The following is a 16,974-nucleotide window of genomic DNA, read 5'->3' as shown; positions in this document are numbered from 1 at the left end:
AAGCCTTGACTTACCCTATACTCTAATAGTAAATAGGTTGATCACAATCACTTGCTCAGAACTTTTATTTCATATTTTCCTTCCTTATCTACTGAAATATTTTAGTCTCTTTCCCCACATTATACAGAGTAGCATGCCAGAAATATATAAACACCGACAAAAGTCTCTGTTTTTCTAATAAAGACTCTTTCTCTCTCTCATAAATCTACGTATTTTAAAATATTCAGGATATTATTTACGAATACATAAAGATGCAGTTTCTCCCAAGAGAAGACATTGTGTCGTGCGATTCCTAGTGTCGTGTAAATAAACCAGTGTGGTATTGTTTCCTGTACAGCCACCAATTTTTTAAAACTGAACACGGGAGCATCGACCACCGTGTCAATAAGCGTCAGTTTTCGGCATGCTGTTGTCCGTTTCTCGGAACAACCTGGCAGAAGACAACTCCACAGGACTGTTAATCAGGCGCGTGCATGCAGATTTATTGATTTCACCGCAATAAATTATTATATGGCACTTACTAACTGGGTGGTTGACGCTCACGCATTCAGGTTAAATCAAAATGAGTGGGTGTACATGCCACTCAATGCAGCTTGGCCTTCACCATGCCCGTTTTCTGTAGCCAACCTGGAATGGTCATGCCAGTCATGTTACCCATGTTTCACCACTCCATCACACCCCTTTCCAATAAATTAATTCAAGTGCAAGCACACGACACAAGCACACACACACACACACGCACGCACACCCAGGAATTAATTTTTTGAAATGTTGTACCAACTAGCCCTACATTAAGTTCTTTTACACCCCTTTCCCCCTCAATGAACATGGAATATCACTCTCTCATCAGTCTTGTCCGAAGCCGTCTACATGTGAATCACTCAGCCTTTGCATCGGCCTACCACGGGTTACACTAGCTCCTGTCCTACCCAACTGCGAACACAAGCTATAACGTTACAATGTTCAATCACGTATGCCAATGCATTTCACTTGCTGTCCAGATTACCAATGACTGTGTTTACTGCTGTCTCGACGTGCTGTGCAAGCTGAAAGAAAATCAGAAGAAAAGACAGGTTCCCTCAGCTTGCACAGCAAGTAGAGTTTTCAAGTATGAACCAACTAGTCTGCAAAGAAGTATTGCTCACTGCTGTCTGCTGTCGTTTCAGTGAGTGTTTTTCTAGACACAAAGTTTGCTCAATAAAGTTTCACCTTTATTAACTTAATTATGCCTGTGATTATGACTAACTACAGGAAGCAAACAACCACAATGAGGCAACGTTTCACTTTTGCCAACTTAATTATGCCCTTGATTATGACCAACTGTAGGAGACAAACAACCACAATGAGGCAACGCACCGAACAGGGACTGCATACTGGTTTGGCCATAATCCAAGATGGCTGACAGCAGGAAGGTCATGCCAAAGAGCAGGGCTGCCACCAGGGTGAACACAAGAAACGTCTCATAGAAGCGTGAGATAAGCCCCTGCAAGAAATTTTTCAGCACAAAGCAACATCAGTATGAGCGGAACAACAAGGTAATAAATATTACTGACAAAAATCACATTCGATGACTTGCACTAATAATAGACAACGACTTGCCTATCAGCAAATAGTTGTCAGAGTCGTCGAAACAATACCTCACGTTAAATACGCAGAATTGTTTGCTGTTCATCGACTCGCGTTTGGAATCTTATCCGCACCTGAAATTTTCCAACTTGAGGCTGCGCCGAAGGCAACAGCTTGCGCAGCTCTTCCCGCACGATTGCTCGGATCGTTTCACGCAGGTCTTCGGAGTCACTGGCTTGAGCAGCAGGGCATTCTGGAGTCAGGCGACGATCATACTGTCTGGTGCGCATGTCCAGGGTTTTTTCGATGGTGGTCGCCTCAGATACAAATTCTTGGACGGTGTTCGGTGGATTCCTCATTAGTCCCACGAAGAGCTCCTGTTTGACCCCTCGCATGAGCAAACGAACTTTCTTCTCCTCAGGCATGTCTGGGTCAGCGTGATGGAATAGGCGGGTCATTTCCTGTGTAAAAATTGCAACCTTTTCATTTGGTAGCTGAACCCGGGTCTCTAGTGGAGCAGCAGCCCTCTCTTTGCGAGCGACGCTCGCGAACATTTGCAGGAATGCGCCGCAGAAGACATCCCACGTTCGGAGCGTGGACTCCCGATTCTCGAGCCAGGTCCTTGCGGTGTCTTCCAGGTAGAAGTACACACGACGGAGCTTTTCTTCATTGTCCCAGTGGTTGAGGGCGGCCACACGGTCGTAATCCCAACACAAAGTACCCAGCACCTCCACCAGATGTCACAAGGTCGTGACGTGGCCGAAGACAGGATACTTTGTGTTGGAATTCAACAGTTTATTTGGGCGAACCTGTGCCCGGCAAACGGAAAGTCCGATTACAGTAGCAGTCTTGCACAGATAGCAGTGAACGGAGCGTCGGCCGTCGATGAACTACTGACAAGCGGCGAAGCGCGTCGGCATTTATACTCTTGCCGTTGAATGTTCTAGCGTTATCGCTGGCGGTGGCGTAGGTTCCAGAATAATCAGAGTAAGCGTGATATTATCGCAATGATCAACTACAGTCTGGAAGCTTCTCGAAAACTGCAGGCGCGGTTTGCGCTGAGAATTGTGTAGTGTTTTGGGACGATAAACTGTTTTTGTCCACCAGTACAGACGCGTCATTTGCCACCCTCTTAAAGAGCATTGCCCCGAAGCTACATCAGTAGTGCAGTTTTTTTTTTTTTGTTATTAAGAAATGTCTTGCACAGTCACTACCTGGCATATGGCTTCATGCATACAACGTGAACTAGTTCAGTATGGTGCTAGCGATGCCTCGTACTACACGAACTGTCGGGAATGACCTCGTAAGTAACATCACTCAGTCGTCACAGTACTAGGTATGGCCCTAAGTATCTCCTTAGCAGCTTTTCGGAGAGTCCCCGTTTCTGTATGGGTGTCCAAAGTCATATTCTGTCGCCGGTCTGGTAAACGACTGTTCTGCGGCGAGAATCGTTGCCCCTTGCGTCTTACTCTTGCTGCTGCTGGATTCGCAAGCGTGCTAGTTGCCTTGTTTCTTCCGTTCATTCTGTAAACACCTCGATGTCCGAGTCAATGTCGTCAAATTCGTGCGCTAGCATCGCATCTAACATGGTTCGTACTTCCCTTCCATGAATTAGGCTGAACGGAGTCATCCGGGTTGTTTCTTGCTTGGCCATATCGTATGCTAACGTGATATATGACAAGATTTCATCCCAATTTTTGTGTTCGACATTTACGTACACTGAAAGCATGTCTTCAATTGTTTTTTTCAGACGCTCTGTAAGCCTGTTCGCTTGCAGGTGGTAGGCAGTGGTCTTACGATGGGTTGTTCCCCTCAGCATGAGGACTTGATCCAAAAGAGCTGCTGCAAACGCGGTTCCTCTGTCTGTGATTACGACGCTTAGTGCACCATGCCGTAGGACAACTTTCTCGATGAAAAATTGTATCACCTCCACTGCTGTACTTCTCTGGATAGCCTTTGTTTCAGCATAACAGGTAAGGTAATCAGTAGCGACAATAACCCAGTGGTTCCCAGCAGTAGAAGTAGGAAGTGGGCCCAAAATATCCATGCCAATCTGGTCGAATGGTGTTCTTGCTACCTGCACGGGCTGCAGGAGGCCATCTGGTTTAGTCGGCCGTGACTTTTGTCGCTAGCAGTCAAGGAAAATAGCACATGGTGCTTTACGACTATGGTCAGTCTTGGCCAGTAGTAGCGTTGCCGTACTCCAGCCAACGTTCTCGGGTAACATAAGTGGCCTGAAGTCACCCTTTTGTGGCTTGCTTCGAGTACTTCGGAGCGAAGGGCAGCTGGGTTGACGAGCAAATAGGCAGGCTGACTGCCAGTTGGGCGTGTTGGTAACTTCTTTTCTGTCTAAGAGAAGTTTCTTTTGTATAATACTCCGCCCCATAAGCAAAATGATGACAGTGCTCTTACGAAAACGGTTGGTGCCTTCTGAGATCTTCCGTCCAGGTAATTAATTAGGGCAAGTAACTCAGGGTTGCCACATTGTTGCTGCGCAATGGCGGTCGTGTCGAGCACACTGAGGAGTGCTGTTTCCTCCTCATCGGGTAGAGTTGCTGATTCAATGGGTGAGCGCGATAGACAATCAGCGTCCATGTGGAGGTTCCCTGACTTGTGTACGACCGTCATGTCGTACTTCTGTAGCCTGAGACTCTACCGCGCTGATCGCCTGGTAGGATTTTTAAGATTCATCAACCAACACAGTGAATAGTGGTCGCTGATGACTTTGAAAGGGTGGCCATATAAATACGCGCGAAATTTTGTGACCACCCATACCACGGCGAGGCATTCTTGCTCAGTCGTGGAGTAATTAGTCTCGGTGCGTGTTAGTGTTCGGCTTGCATAGGTGCTTACTCTTTCTGTGCCTTCTTGCAGCTATAAAAGCACAGCTCCTAGACCAACATTGCTGGCATCAATGTGTAGCATCGTTGGAGCTTTCTCATCAAAGTGGGCAAGCACTGGAGGTGTCCGTAGTCGCTGGCGCAGGTTCTTAAAAGCAGCTTCCTCTTCGTTGCTCCATTCGAAGGCAACGTCTTCTCTCGTGAGGCGGGTTAACGGTGATGCGATGCAGGCGAAGTCCGTGATGAATCGCCTAAAATACACACATAGGCCGAGGAATCGTCGGACAGTCTTTTTATCAGTGGGCACCAGAAACTGTGCAACGGCTGGGCTTTTTTCAGGATCAGGACGAACGCCTGCGTGACTGAGAATGTGGCGAAGAAATCGCAGTTCTTCATAGCAAAAGTGGCATTTTTCAGGCTTCAACGCCAAGCCCGCGGACTGTATGGCTTGTAAAATTACCTCAAGTTTTTTAAGGTGCTGGTCAAATGTTGAGGGGCAAAAAATATGACATCACCAAGGTACACCTAGCAGGTTTTCCACTTCAACCCAGAAAGTACGGTATCCATGAGTTTTTGAAACGTAGCAGGCACTGAGCATAAACCAAAGAGAAAGACTTTAAATTCATATAAGCCATCTGGTGTCACAAAAGCAGTCTTCTCGCGGTCTCTCGGGTCTACCTCGATTTGCCAATATCCACTCCTCAAGTCCATGGATGAAAAGTAACGAGCATGTTGAAGTCTGTCGAGAGAGTCATCCATACGAGGAAGCGGATACACATCTCTCTTTGTCACCTGATTGAGTTTTCTAGAATATACACAAAAGCGCAGGCTGCCGTCTTTTTTTTTTTTTTTTAACAGAACTACAGGTGACGCTCAGGGGCTTTTTGAGGACTGAATGATGTCATCATCTAGCATTTTGTCGACTTGCTCTTGTATCACTTTGCGTTCCTTTGGAGCCACGCGATAGGGGGTTTTGGTGAATTGGTCTCGCCATGTCCTCGGTAATTATTCGATGCTTGGTTAGAGGCGTGCGGCCAACTCTTGATGTTGTCGAAAAGCAGTCTTTGAATTCGGCCAGTAGCTCAAGAAGCATCTTTCGCTCGTTCTTAGGCAAAGTAGTGCTAACGTCAAGAACTGGTGTCGAATCAAGTTTTGGCGCCTCGTCGACTACTGCCAAGCAGCCTTCTGCGCCTGTGATATCGTCGAAGTAAGCGACGGCCATGCCTTTTGGAAGGTGCCGGCGCTCATCACTAAAATTTGTCAGAAGCAAGTCCATGCCTTTTGGAAGGTGCCAGCGCTCATCACTAAAATTTGTCAGAAGCAAGTCCATGCGTCTAGCGGCGAAGCTGACGATACCTCTTGCGACGGAAATGTTGTGTGTGAGGAGGAGCGAGCTTATTCGCCCTGCAATTCTTTCGCTGTCAAACTGGACAGCGGCTGCCACAAAAACAAGCGTGCATGACTAAGGAGGGCGAACCACATCGTCATCAGTTAGACGCAATTGGTTTAGGCGCGCCTGTGGACAATCAGGTGCGCCCTAACTGTTGCGGAATGTAATCAAGCTGTCTGGGATCTTGATGACGGCGCCGTACTGTCGTAAGAAGTCCATACTAATAATTAGAGCCTTGCAGCATGCGGCGAGAACGACGAACGATGCAACAAAAGAACCTCCTATGTCGATTCTCGCTGTACATCTTCCAGAGGGCATCAACAATTGACCACCTGCCGTTCTTATTTGACGGCCTGTCCACGACGTCTTCACTTTCTCGAGGCGGATGGCGAGGTCCTGACTGATAATAGAAAAGTCGGAACCGGTGTCGACTAAGGCTGTTACTTTCTGGCCGTCAAGAAAAACACTAAGATCAGCGGTCACAATGTCGCCCGTCTAATGCCTTGTCGGCTTTACAGCGTTGTGTAATGGGGGCTTTTCATCGTCATCTTCATGGCCTACAACCTTACCCCCGGAGGTGGCCGCCCTCAGTTTCCCCGGCGCGGGCTGGGTGACCTTCTTGCGTTAAGGTCTGCGGAGGTACGTCAGTGTGACAAAGGTGAATGCGTGGGAGAAGGAGAGCGGGATAGACGTCCTAAATCAGGCTGGCGAGTAGGTATTCCCTCCTCGTCAAAAGTATGGTAGTCGTAAAAGTGAGAACAGGCTCCTTCGAAAGAGGCGTCCTTTAGGCGTGGTATGTATTCTTCGTTCGCATGTCGATCGTAAGACCATGTTTGAAGAGGGCGGAACGAATCACTGCGGTGCCAGCAATGACGGGCAATATGACCTGCACCTTCGCAGTTAAAGCATAGTGGACGTCAATCAATTTTGCGCCATGCGACTGTTCTTCGCAGCGGTGGACGTCTGAGCCTCCCATCTTGCGACGTACACGGTGCTGCTGTGGACGGCTTGTGGTACATCGGTAGGCTTGGCGGTCGGCTTAGGGTCTGCTCTTGTGGCGGTACCAAGGGGTCGTTGGGACTGGGCGGTATAGCAGGGATATAGCAGATGGTGAACGTTGGAGAGCGTCGACGTAGCTCATGGGACGGTGCTCGTCACCAGGACCAGTGGTAGAAAATGCGGGGCGGATTTCATCGCGTGCCAGATCAGCGACGGTTGCAACGGCGGTTTGAGCAACTAGAGCCCGGAACTTCTGTAGTTCTTCCCGAACTATCCCCCTAATGAGGTCTCGACGGGAACTTTGATTCTCAGGTATGGCGGCAGCATTGATTGGGGCCCTGCTGGACATTCGATCATACTGCCTGCATCGTCGATGAAGAGCCTGCTCAATAGGTGTAGCCTCCTTGATAAAGTCAGCTATGTTATTTGGAGGGTGACACAGTAGCCCGGCGAAAAGTCATTCTTTACGCCGCGCATGAGGTAATTCAACTTCCTATCTTCACTCATGTTCGGGTCAACTCGACGAAAAAAACGAGTCATATCTTCAGCGAACATAGCAACGCTTTCATTGGGTTTTTGAACCCGTAGCTCCAACAGCTGCTGCACAGGATCCCGTCAATCGACATTGGCGAATGTGTTGACAAGCTGTTGTAGGAAGTCGCCCCAAGTTAACAGACTGGCTCCCCTGGTCTCATACCAAATTTTCACACTGCTGTCAAGACTGAAATAGGTGCATGAGAGTTTTTCTTGTTCAGGCCACAGATTGATCTTGGCAACACACTCATAGTGCTCAAGCCAGTTGTCAACGTCTTCATGGGCGCCGCCACTAAAGTGATTGGGAACCAGCGGTTGAAATATGGTTACCTGTGAAGGCTGTGTCAACGAGGGGCCTTGGGGCACCGGTTGCAGACTGGCGTTGGCCATTTGGTGAGGTAAGCAGCACCTGCGAGGTTCCATGGAAAGAGTGAACTCTGGCACGAGGCCTATCAGCCCCCGACTGAACCAGTGCATGGGAGTTGCAATAGGTGGCAATGCGTCCGGGCTAGGTGAACGGCTCCCAGCTGGAGTATGGAGCATTAGGCAGGATTGCGGCCCAGCACCTCCACCAGTGCCGCAGTACAACGCGAACAAAAGGCAGATAGACGTTCACACAGCGATTCTCAGCAGCCCAACAGCAAGATCACCTTCTTTGTCTTCTATCAGCCGTGTCTGTCGAATCCCCTTATTGTCATTTTTGTCCACCAGTACACACCCGTCAATATATATATATACAGGAAGTAATAATTCAATGGGCAATTTAGTTCTCGTGAAGGTATGGGATATGGCACAACGGGAGCATTGTCAACATGAATAAATGTATTTATTTATCCTTGTTGACAACGTTCCCATTGTGCCATATCCCATACCTTCACTATATATGTTATTCTCTTTTCTTCTCTCATATATATATATATATATATATATATATATATATATATATATATATATATATATATATATATATATATATATATATATATATATATATATATATAATAAAATAGAGGTGTTGTACGTCGAGAAAGGTTCAGACGCAGCTTGACAAAATGAGCTTTAACAGGCAGGTCTGGCTAATGGCGAACGGCGTGCGCGAGCTACTACTGCAGCCACCGATCATCATCGTCTTCTTCGTTGCCAGCAGAGCGTCCGTTACTCAGATTCATTAATTCATTACAATTACTCCCCGCGAAATAAGGAGCCATCCTGGCGACCTATGGACAAGTAAACACGGGAGGGTCGTAGCAGGGCTTAAGTCTCGAGACGTGGACAATTTCCTGGCCACGACGACGTTGGTCAGAAGATGGTTCCAGTGGCTCGATGAGGTAATTCACCGGTGACGTTTTTTGTAGCACACGATATGGGCCGTGATACTTGGGGACCAACTTGGTAGAAAGGCCAGGTGTAGCAGAGGGAACATGCAGCCAGACGAGTGAATCTGGATCGTAGGAAGTGGTGTTATTTGATGCGTCATGGTGGTGCTTTTGGCGTCCTTGGTCTTGGGTTGTGAATGCTCTTGCCAGTTGGCGGCATTCCTCAGCGTATGTAGCGGCTTGAGACAAAGTCGTGGACTCTGAGGAGTCAGGTTTGTACAAAAGAATGGTGTCCATAGTGCAAGAAGGTTCGCGTCCGTAAAGGAGGAAAAAAGGAGAGAACCCTGTAGTGCTTTGAATGGCGGTATTATAAGCGAACGTGATAAACGGGAGCACTCGGTCCCAATTGGAGTGGTCTGACGAGATATACATAGACAGCATGTCACCAAGGGTGCGGTTGAAGCGCTCTGTCATTCCATTGGTCTGAGGATGATAGGCGCTTGTAGTGCGGTGAACGACGTGGCACTCACGCAGCAATGCTGTGATGACGTCTGACAAGAATACGCGACCACGATCGCTCAGTAACTCCCGAGGTGCTCCATGACGTAATACGATGTTGTGAAGAACGAAAGTCGCAACGTCTTTTGCTGTAGACGAGGGAAGGGATGAAGTTTCGGCATACCGCGTGAGATGGTCGACGGCAACTACGATCCAGCGGTTACCGTCAGCAGTGTTGGGAAGGGGACCATAGATATCGATGCCGACGCGGTCGAATGGTCGAGATGGGCATGGTAAGGGTAGCAAGGTACCGCTGGCGTGACAAGGGGGAGTTTTTCGTCTCTGGCACGTCGAGCAGGCCCGAACGTATTGTCGTATAAAACGGTACATGCCACGCCAGTAATATCGGAGACGTATGCGAGAATAAGTCTTCAGGAAACCTGCGTGTCCACATTGGGGGTCGTCATGAAACGTGGAACAAATTTCGGATCGCAGATGACGTGGAATCACGAGTAGCCACTGACGTCCACCGGGTGCGTAGTTGCGTCGGTACAGCACGTCGTCGCGAGTGGCGAAGTGCTCCACTTGCCGACGCAACGTGCGAGAAGGGGGGGAAGCCGTCCGCCCAGCCAGGATGTCTAGAATCGAAGCAACCCAAGGGTCCTTGCGTTGCTCAGATGGCATGTCGGCGATGGTGACGGCAGTGGCTTCACAGGTTATACTTTCGCAGCAATCCGGGTCAGGGGGTAGAGGCGAACGGGATAGGGCGTCTGCGTCCGAATGTTTCCGGCCGGAGCGATAGACCACGCGAATATTATATTCTTGGAGGCGTAATGCCCATCGGGCGAGGCGACCACTTGGATCCTTCAATGACGACAACCAGCAGAGGGCGTGGTGGTCAGTCACGACGTCAAAAGGGCGCCCGTACACGTAAGGTCGAAATTTTTCTATCGCCCAAATAATGGCGAGGCATTCCTTTTCGGTGACAGAATAGTTGCTTTCGGCTTTGCTAAGAGTTCGGCTTGCGTAGGCAACCACGTACTCTTGGAAGCCGTCTTTCTTCTGTGCAAGAATAGCGCCTAGCCCGACACCACTAGCGTCAATGTGGATCTCTGTGGGTGCCGATGGGTCGTAGTGTCGCAGAATAGGCGGCGACGTGAGGAGGCGGCGCAGTTCATTGAAAGAGTCGTCACAGGTTGCAGACCAGGCTGAAAGGTCTCTGGAGCCGGCGAGGAGCTTGGTCAAAGGAGCGATGATCGTCGCGAAATTGCGGACGAAGCGCCGGAAGTAAGAGCAAAGGCCTATGAAGCTTCGGAGCTCTTTCATGGTGGTCGGTTTGGGAAACGCTGAAACGGCTGTAAGTTTGGCAGGGTCAGGAAGAATGCCGTCTTTTGAAACCACGTGGCCAAGGATCGTAAGCTTTCGAGCGGCGAAATTGCACTTCTTCAGATTCAGTTGCAGCCCCGCGGCAGAAATACACGCGAGGACTTTCTCGAGGCGGGTTAAATGGGTTTCAAAATCAGTTGAAAAGACGACAATATCATCTAAATAACAAAGGCAAATGTTCCATTTGAGGCCTCGAAGGATAGAGTCCATCATCCGCTCGAAAGTAGCTGGCGCGTTGCAGAGGCCGAAGGGCATCACTGTGAATTCGTAAAGCCCGTCGGGTGTGATGAAAGCAGTTTTTTCACGATCGGCCTCTGCCATGGGTACCTGCCAGTAGCCAGAGCGGAGATCTAAAGAAGAGAAAAATTCGGCTCCCTGTAGGCAGTCCAAGGCATCATCAATGCGTGGCAGCGAATAGACATCCTTGCGCGTGATTCGGTTGAGACGCCGGTAGTCCACGCAAAACCTGATGGATCCGTCCTTCTTCTTCACCAACACAACTGGAGAGGCCCAGGGACTGCTTGACGGTTCGATTATGCCACGTGTCAGCATGTCGTCAACCTGTTCATTGATGGCACGGCGTTCGGTAGTTGACACACGATATGGACGCTGCCGTAATGGCGTCTCTTGACCGGTATCTATACGGTGTACAACAGATGACGCTCGACCTAAGGAAGGCTGATTGTGGTCAAACGAGGCTCGAAAACGCTGTAGGAGCTTGATCAGCTGTTTCTGCTGCCCAGGCGTGAGGTTACAATCGATGGACTTGCGGAATACATCCATAGGTTCATTAGCGTCAGTTGCGGGTGTAATGGCACAAGTCGGTAGAAATGGCTTGTCTGGATAGATCGGTTCTTCGAAAATACAATTTAAGGTCTCGAGGCTTCCCAGACACTCACCGCGTAGCAGGATGTACGGGCAAGCAGAAACGTTGCACGCATAAAGTACCGCCGAACCATTGGAAAAGTTGATGACGGCAAACGGGAGGACGATGGTCCGGTGTTGCGCACTAGCTATAGTTGGTTGGAACAGGAGCGTCGAGTTAGTGGCAGCAGGGGAAAACACAGGCACTAGGACGGCGGACAACGGCGCGATGCGGACGTCAGCTGCGGCAAACACTTTCGAGGGACTGTGGTGGTCGATATCAAGGCACGGATTCGTCAACGTGAGTTCAGCACGAGCGCAGTCGACGAGAGCCTGATGGGTAGAAAGGAAATCCCATCCTAGTATCACGTCGTAAGATGAACGTGGGAGAACAACAAAGTTGACGGCGTACCAAACATCTTGAATAAGAACGCGTGCTGTGCACTGAGCTGTCGGCGCGATGAAATGGGAGGTGGCTGTACGCAGAGCAAGATTCGTAAGCGGCGTTGTAACTTTTCTCAAATCGCGACACAGTTTTTCACTAATTACAGAAACGACGGCGCCTGTGTCGACAAGTGCACGTACAGCAACACCTTCTACTAGCACATCAATTTCGTTGGACGGACAAAGAGGAGGTCTTAGAAAGTTCGACGACGACGCAGTTCTTGCCTCCGGAACTGCGGCTGTCAGTTTTCCTCTCGAGCGGGGCTCGTGCGCCGAAGCATCGGGGAGACAGATCGGCGACGGGGTGGTAATGACCGGCGAGAATCGACGGGGCGTCGTGGGGACAATGAGTCGGTGATAGGAGAAGATGGTCGCCGGGGATTCTGGGCAGCCTGGTAATTTGCAGAATTCCCATGGTCTGGAGGCTGGAAGTTGCGACGGCGACAGTAGCGTGCTATATGTCCCACGAAACCGCATGCGAAACAGATGGGTCGATTATCCAAGGTGCGCCATGGGTTAACGACAGAAGGTGCAGGGGGCGAAACGGGATGGGGTGCCGTGTATGTAGGCAGCGTCGTAGGGTAGGAGGACCCGGTGCCCCGGTATGCGCCAGAGACAGGTGGGGCTGGGGGTCTAGCAACGATGGCAGCGTAGGTCAGCGGCGTAGGGACAGGTGGCGATGGAGGCAGTGCTTGCGCGACCTGTGTCTCAATGACCTGGCGTAGACGTGGGTCTAACGAGGTCACTGGCGCGGATGCTTCGGCCACAAGAGAAAGCTGACGCGCAACTTCCTCACGAATGAATTGTTTGATTTGGGGGAGTAAGACGCTGTGATCAGCAGCGACGTCGTGCACGAGGGCGGAAACTTCAGCTGTATCTTCAGCGGCCCCGCGCGTCGAGACACGCTGTTGACGCAACTCGTCCTACTCCTGACAGAGCTGGACAACGTCGGCGACAGTCTGTGGGTTCCTAGCGATGAGCAATTAGAAGGTATCGTCGTCAACTACTTTGATGATGTGCTTGATTTTCTCGTGTTCGGTTAGAGATGCATCGACGCGCTTGTAAAGAGACAAGACATCTTCGATGTAACTTGTAAAGGTCTCGTCCCTTCGCTGGACTCAACTGCGCAGACGCTGTTCCGCGCAAAGCCGGCGCACAGTGGGCAACTGAAGACCGCGGCGATGGTGATCTTGAAGGCGGACCAGTTAGTGATTTCGCCTTCGTGGTTCTTTAACCAGAGGCTGGCCACATCAGCGAGGTAAAAGCGCACGTTCGTGAGCTGGTCGCAGGCGTTCCACTTGTTGGAAGCGCTTACGATTTCGTACTCGACGAGCCAGTCCTCGACGTCTTGTTCATCGTTGCCCCGAAAAATTGGTGGGTCACGTTGCCGAGGCGTGCCAGTACAGTAGACTGTCGTTGGTGAGGCAGCTTGAGAAGGGCCAGGAGCAGTCATGTTGAACGGTGAGGGTAGCGTCCGATTGCGAAGTTCCAGGTTGATGGGAACCCCGGCTCCTCCACCACTTAAAATAGAGGTGTTGTACGTCGAGAAAGGTTCAGACGCAGCTTGACAAAATGAGCTTTAACAGGCAGGTCTGGCTAATGGCGAACGGCGTGCGCGAGCTACTACTGCAGCCACCGATCATCATCGTCTTCTTCGTTGCCAGCAGAGCGTCCGTTACTCAGATTCATTAATTCATTACAATATATATATATATTGAGTGTCTACATGTGGACAAAAATGATGATGGGGGGATTTAGTGGACACCAGGTAGTGGGCCTTTGGCTTGACTCGAGAACGAAAAAGAAAATATTGGGGCTCAAGGTCTGGCGATATCACCACGATGCAACTTTTGTTCAGAATTGAAAACAATAGAGCACTACTTTTTGTCATGTCGCCGATACAAATTGCTCAGGAAAAAACTCTTAGTCCTCCCATTTGCTAGCCTAGGGCTGAATTTCACTATAGAAAACATACTTTCCTTCGGTGCTTACGATCTGGGCTTCAACCACGAGAACGTTTTCTATGCAGTTTGCAAGTGTTTAAACGAAAGTAAAGGAATTAAGCTTTTAATTGCGTGATTATTATTTGTGCAAAAAAAAATTCCAACATACACAACAGCAGTATTTAACCATGCTGATTCCTATTCAATGTAATGAATAATTGTCTTATCTGAACGATGACAAACAACTATGGCACACCTTTCATTCTGCCTAGGGTGTCTGTTCTTTTTTCTTTCTTTTTTCTGGTGGGTGGTTTCGATATTAAAAAAAATGTGCCTGAATTAAGTCATCGATTCTTGGCCGATCCCCCTGAGTGGGTACGAGCCACGGCAGTGGAATCATCATCATCATCATCATCAGCTGTTGAGAACACGCTGCTTTCGCTGTCTCAAGGCGTACTTGTGCTTTGTTCACTTTGTACTGCGACACTGGTGGAGATGCTGGCCCGCAACCTTGCCTGATGCTCCACACTCCCATGGGAAGCCGTTCATCCAGCTCAGAAGCACTTGTCGACACTCCCGTGCATCGCTTCAGTCGTCGCTTGCAAGCCTTCTTCCAAAGTTCACCCTCTCACAGGAACACTCTACAAGGCACCGCTCACACCTACCAATGGCCACCGCCAGTCCACAACAGTTACTACGAGACAGTAGTTTGCCAACCCCATCTCAGGTAACCCTTTTTTACCGCTGGTGCCTGATCTCTTTGGTGGTGGAGCACATGAAGACGTCAAAGAATGGCTTGATCACTATGAACGTGTCCCTAACACCAACCAGTGGTCCCTTGAACACAGGCTTTCCCGCGCCTATTTTTATCTCGACGACAGTGCTAGAACTTGGTACGAGTACAGAGAAGGCAGTTTGTCAACATGGAGTGACTTTAAAAAAGGGATGATTGACACATTTGCCGATGTCGACCGGCGCGAACGAGTGCAGCATTTACTCGAGGTACGGGTTCAGAAATCCAATGAAACGGTCGCAATGTTCGCTGAGGACATGGCCCGTCTCTTTCATAAAGCTGACCCGCACATGACCGACGACAAAAAGTTGCGCTACTTCATGTGCGGTGTTAAAGAGCAATTGTTCGCCGGACTTTTGCGGAACCCGCCAAGCACCGTGACAGGCTTCGTCAAAGAAGCTACGGCTATAGAACGGGCGCTTCACCTACGATGCCGACAATACGATCGCTTGTCCAGCAGCGCCCACATGCAAGTTGCCGCTACGACATCTGACAATCAAAGCTCGCTGCACAATTTAATAAGAGAGATTGTTCGCGAAGAGCTGCTGAAGCTGCGGAATCTGGTCACGGAACCACCCACGGCGTCTGTCGCTGAAGTCGTCCGCGAGGAAATACGCCAAGCGTTTTCAACAACTGATCCTACTGACGATCAGCGACCTATGAGCTACGCAGCCGCGCTTCGCCGTCCACCGCCCATTGCGCCGTCGTACCGCCAGCCATCGGCAGCCGTTCCTTGGTCGCCACCGCAAGAACAGACACCGCGGCGCCCAGCCATCGCTCCACCGTACGAAATGTCACCGTACCAAGAGCCGTCTCCCAACGAGACACGGCATTTACAACATTACGAGCCGTTGCGGCGTCCACAGCTTCGTAAAACAGACGTCTGGCGCACTTTGGATAGACGTCCGCTTTGTTTTACCTACGAAGGTGTGGGCCACATTTCCCGTCATTGCTGGCACCGCGTAGATATGTTTCGACCTCTTCGGCAATGGTCTGATGATCGACGCGCCAACGACGGCTACGCACCACGCCGGGATGCTCATGCTCAAGGACCCCCCTTGTCTCAGTCCCATTTTGACAACCGCCATGCCAATAATGACGACAGTGTGCCTGATTACCAGCCAGGTTTGGGACGTCGACCACGCTCTCCATCTCTGGCATATTCGCCTTCGTCGCGCCACCGAACTACAGCTGACGTCAGTGAAAGGAGGTCACCAAGTCCACGCCGGGGAAACTGAAGGCGGCGACCTCCGGGGGTGAGGTTGCAGGCCGTCAAGGCGACGAAAAAAAGCCCCTGTTACTTGTACCACAGGACGCCGTAAAGCCGAGAAGTTGTAACACCGACGAAACTGTGACCACAGATCTTACCGTTTCGATAGACGGACAGCAAGTAACAGCCTTAGTTGACACCGGCGCCGACTTTTCTATCATAAGTGAAAACCTTGCCGGACGCCTCAAAAAAGTGAAGACTACCTGGACGGGACCTCACCTGAGTAGGCGGCCAGCTGTTGATGCCTGTCGGAAGGTGTACAGCAAGACTCGACATCGGTGGCTCTTCTTTCATGGCGACGTTCGTCATCCTCACCTCATGTTGCAAGGACTTGATCATAGGGATGGACGTCTCAAGAGAATATGGTGCCGTCGTCAACATCCCGGACCATTCAATTACATTCCGCAACAGCCCTGGTTTAGTTGACTGTTCGACGTAATACGTAACACTTTACGTATAATTGATGACCATGTGGTCGTCCCGCCCCGGTCATGCACTCTTGTTTCGGTGGAAGGCCACGAAACGTTTGATGGCGAAGGCATTGCTGACCGAATTGGCTTGCTGCGATTCAGTCATGGCATTTCGATCGCACGAGGTATCGTCCGTCTCACTGGTGGACGCACGAATTTACTTCTGACGAACTTTAGTGTTGAGCGCCGGCACCTTATGAAAGGCACATCTATCGCTTCGTACGACAATATTGTAGAAATGCGAGGCAGTTTATGTTTGTCGGTATTGGACGAAGCGCCTAATCAAGAACCAGAACCCGTTCTCGGTGTTGGCACCACTCTGTCAAAGGACGAGCGACACAGACTTCTTCAGCTGCTAGCCGAATTCCGCGACTGCTTTTCAACGACATCACGAGTTGGTCGAACACCTTTGACAAAGCACCGAATAATCACCGAGGACACGGTGAGACCTATCCACCAGAACCCTTATCGTGTAGCTTCAAAGGAACGCGAAGCCATACAACAAGTCGCGACAATGCTTGCAGATGACGCCATTGAACCGTCACAGAGCCCCTGGGCATCGCCTGTAGTGCTAGTAAAGAAAAAGGACGGCACCCTGCGTTTTTGCGTGGACTACAGGAAGCTGAATCGGGAGACCAAGAAAGATGTGTACCCACTCCCA

General features: G+C 50.0%; 1 protein-coding gene across 32 annotated transcripts in view; it reads right to left on the bottom strand.

Moving 5' to 3' along the window:
• lili (LMBR1-like protein lilipod) overlaps positions 1-16,974 on the bottom strand; it is a 742,764-nt gene that overhangs the window by 536,573 nt on the left and 189,217 nt on the right. For 23 of the 32 annotated variants that reach the window (XR_012895090.1, XM_075894067.1, XM_075894056.1 and 20 more), the window contains 2 exons: positions 7,660-7,738; positions 1,357-1,483 (listed from right to left, as the gene is read on the bottom strand). Coding sequence is in view for 31 of the 32 variants with exons in the window: in XM_075894067.1 (XP_075750182.1) it covers positions 1,357-1,483; positions 7,660-7,738 (206 nt within the window). In the remaining variant the exon portion in view is untranslated. The remainder of the gene's footprint in view (positions 1-1,356; positions 1,484-7,659; positions 7,739-16,974) is intronic. The other 9 variants (XM_075894083.1, XM_075894063.1, XM_075894073.1 and 6 more) reach the window with 1 other exon arrangement.

The sequence above is a fragment of the Rhipicephalus microplus genome, chromosome 4 (genome assembly GCF_043290135.1).
Source record: "Rhipicephalus microplus isolate Deutch F79 chromosome 4, USDA_Rmic, whole genome shotgun sequence".
Lineage (NCBI taxonomy): Eukaryota > Metazoa > Arthropoda > Arachnida > Ixodida > Ixodidae > Rhipicephalus > Rhipicephalus microplus.
The sequence above is the reverse complement of the archived record's forward strand: the minus strand, read 5'-3'. Positions and strand labels throughout refer to the sequence as shown.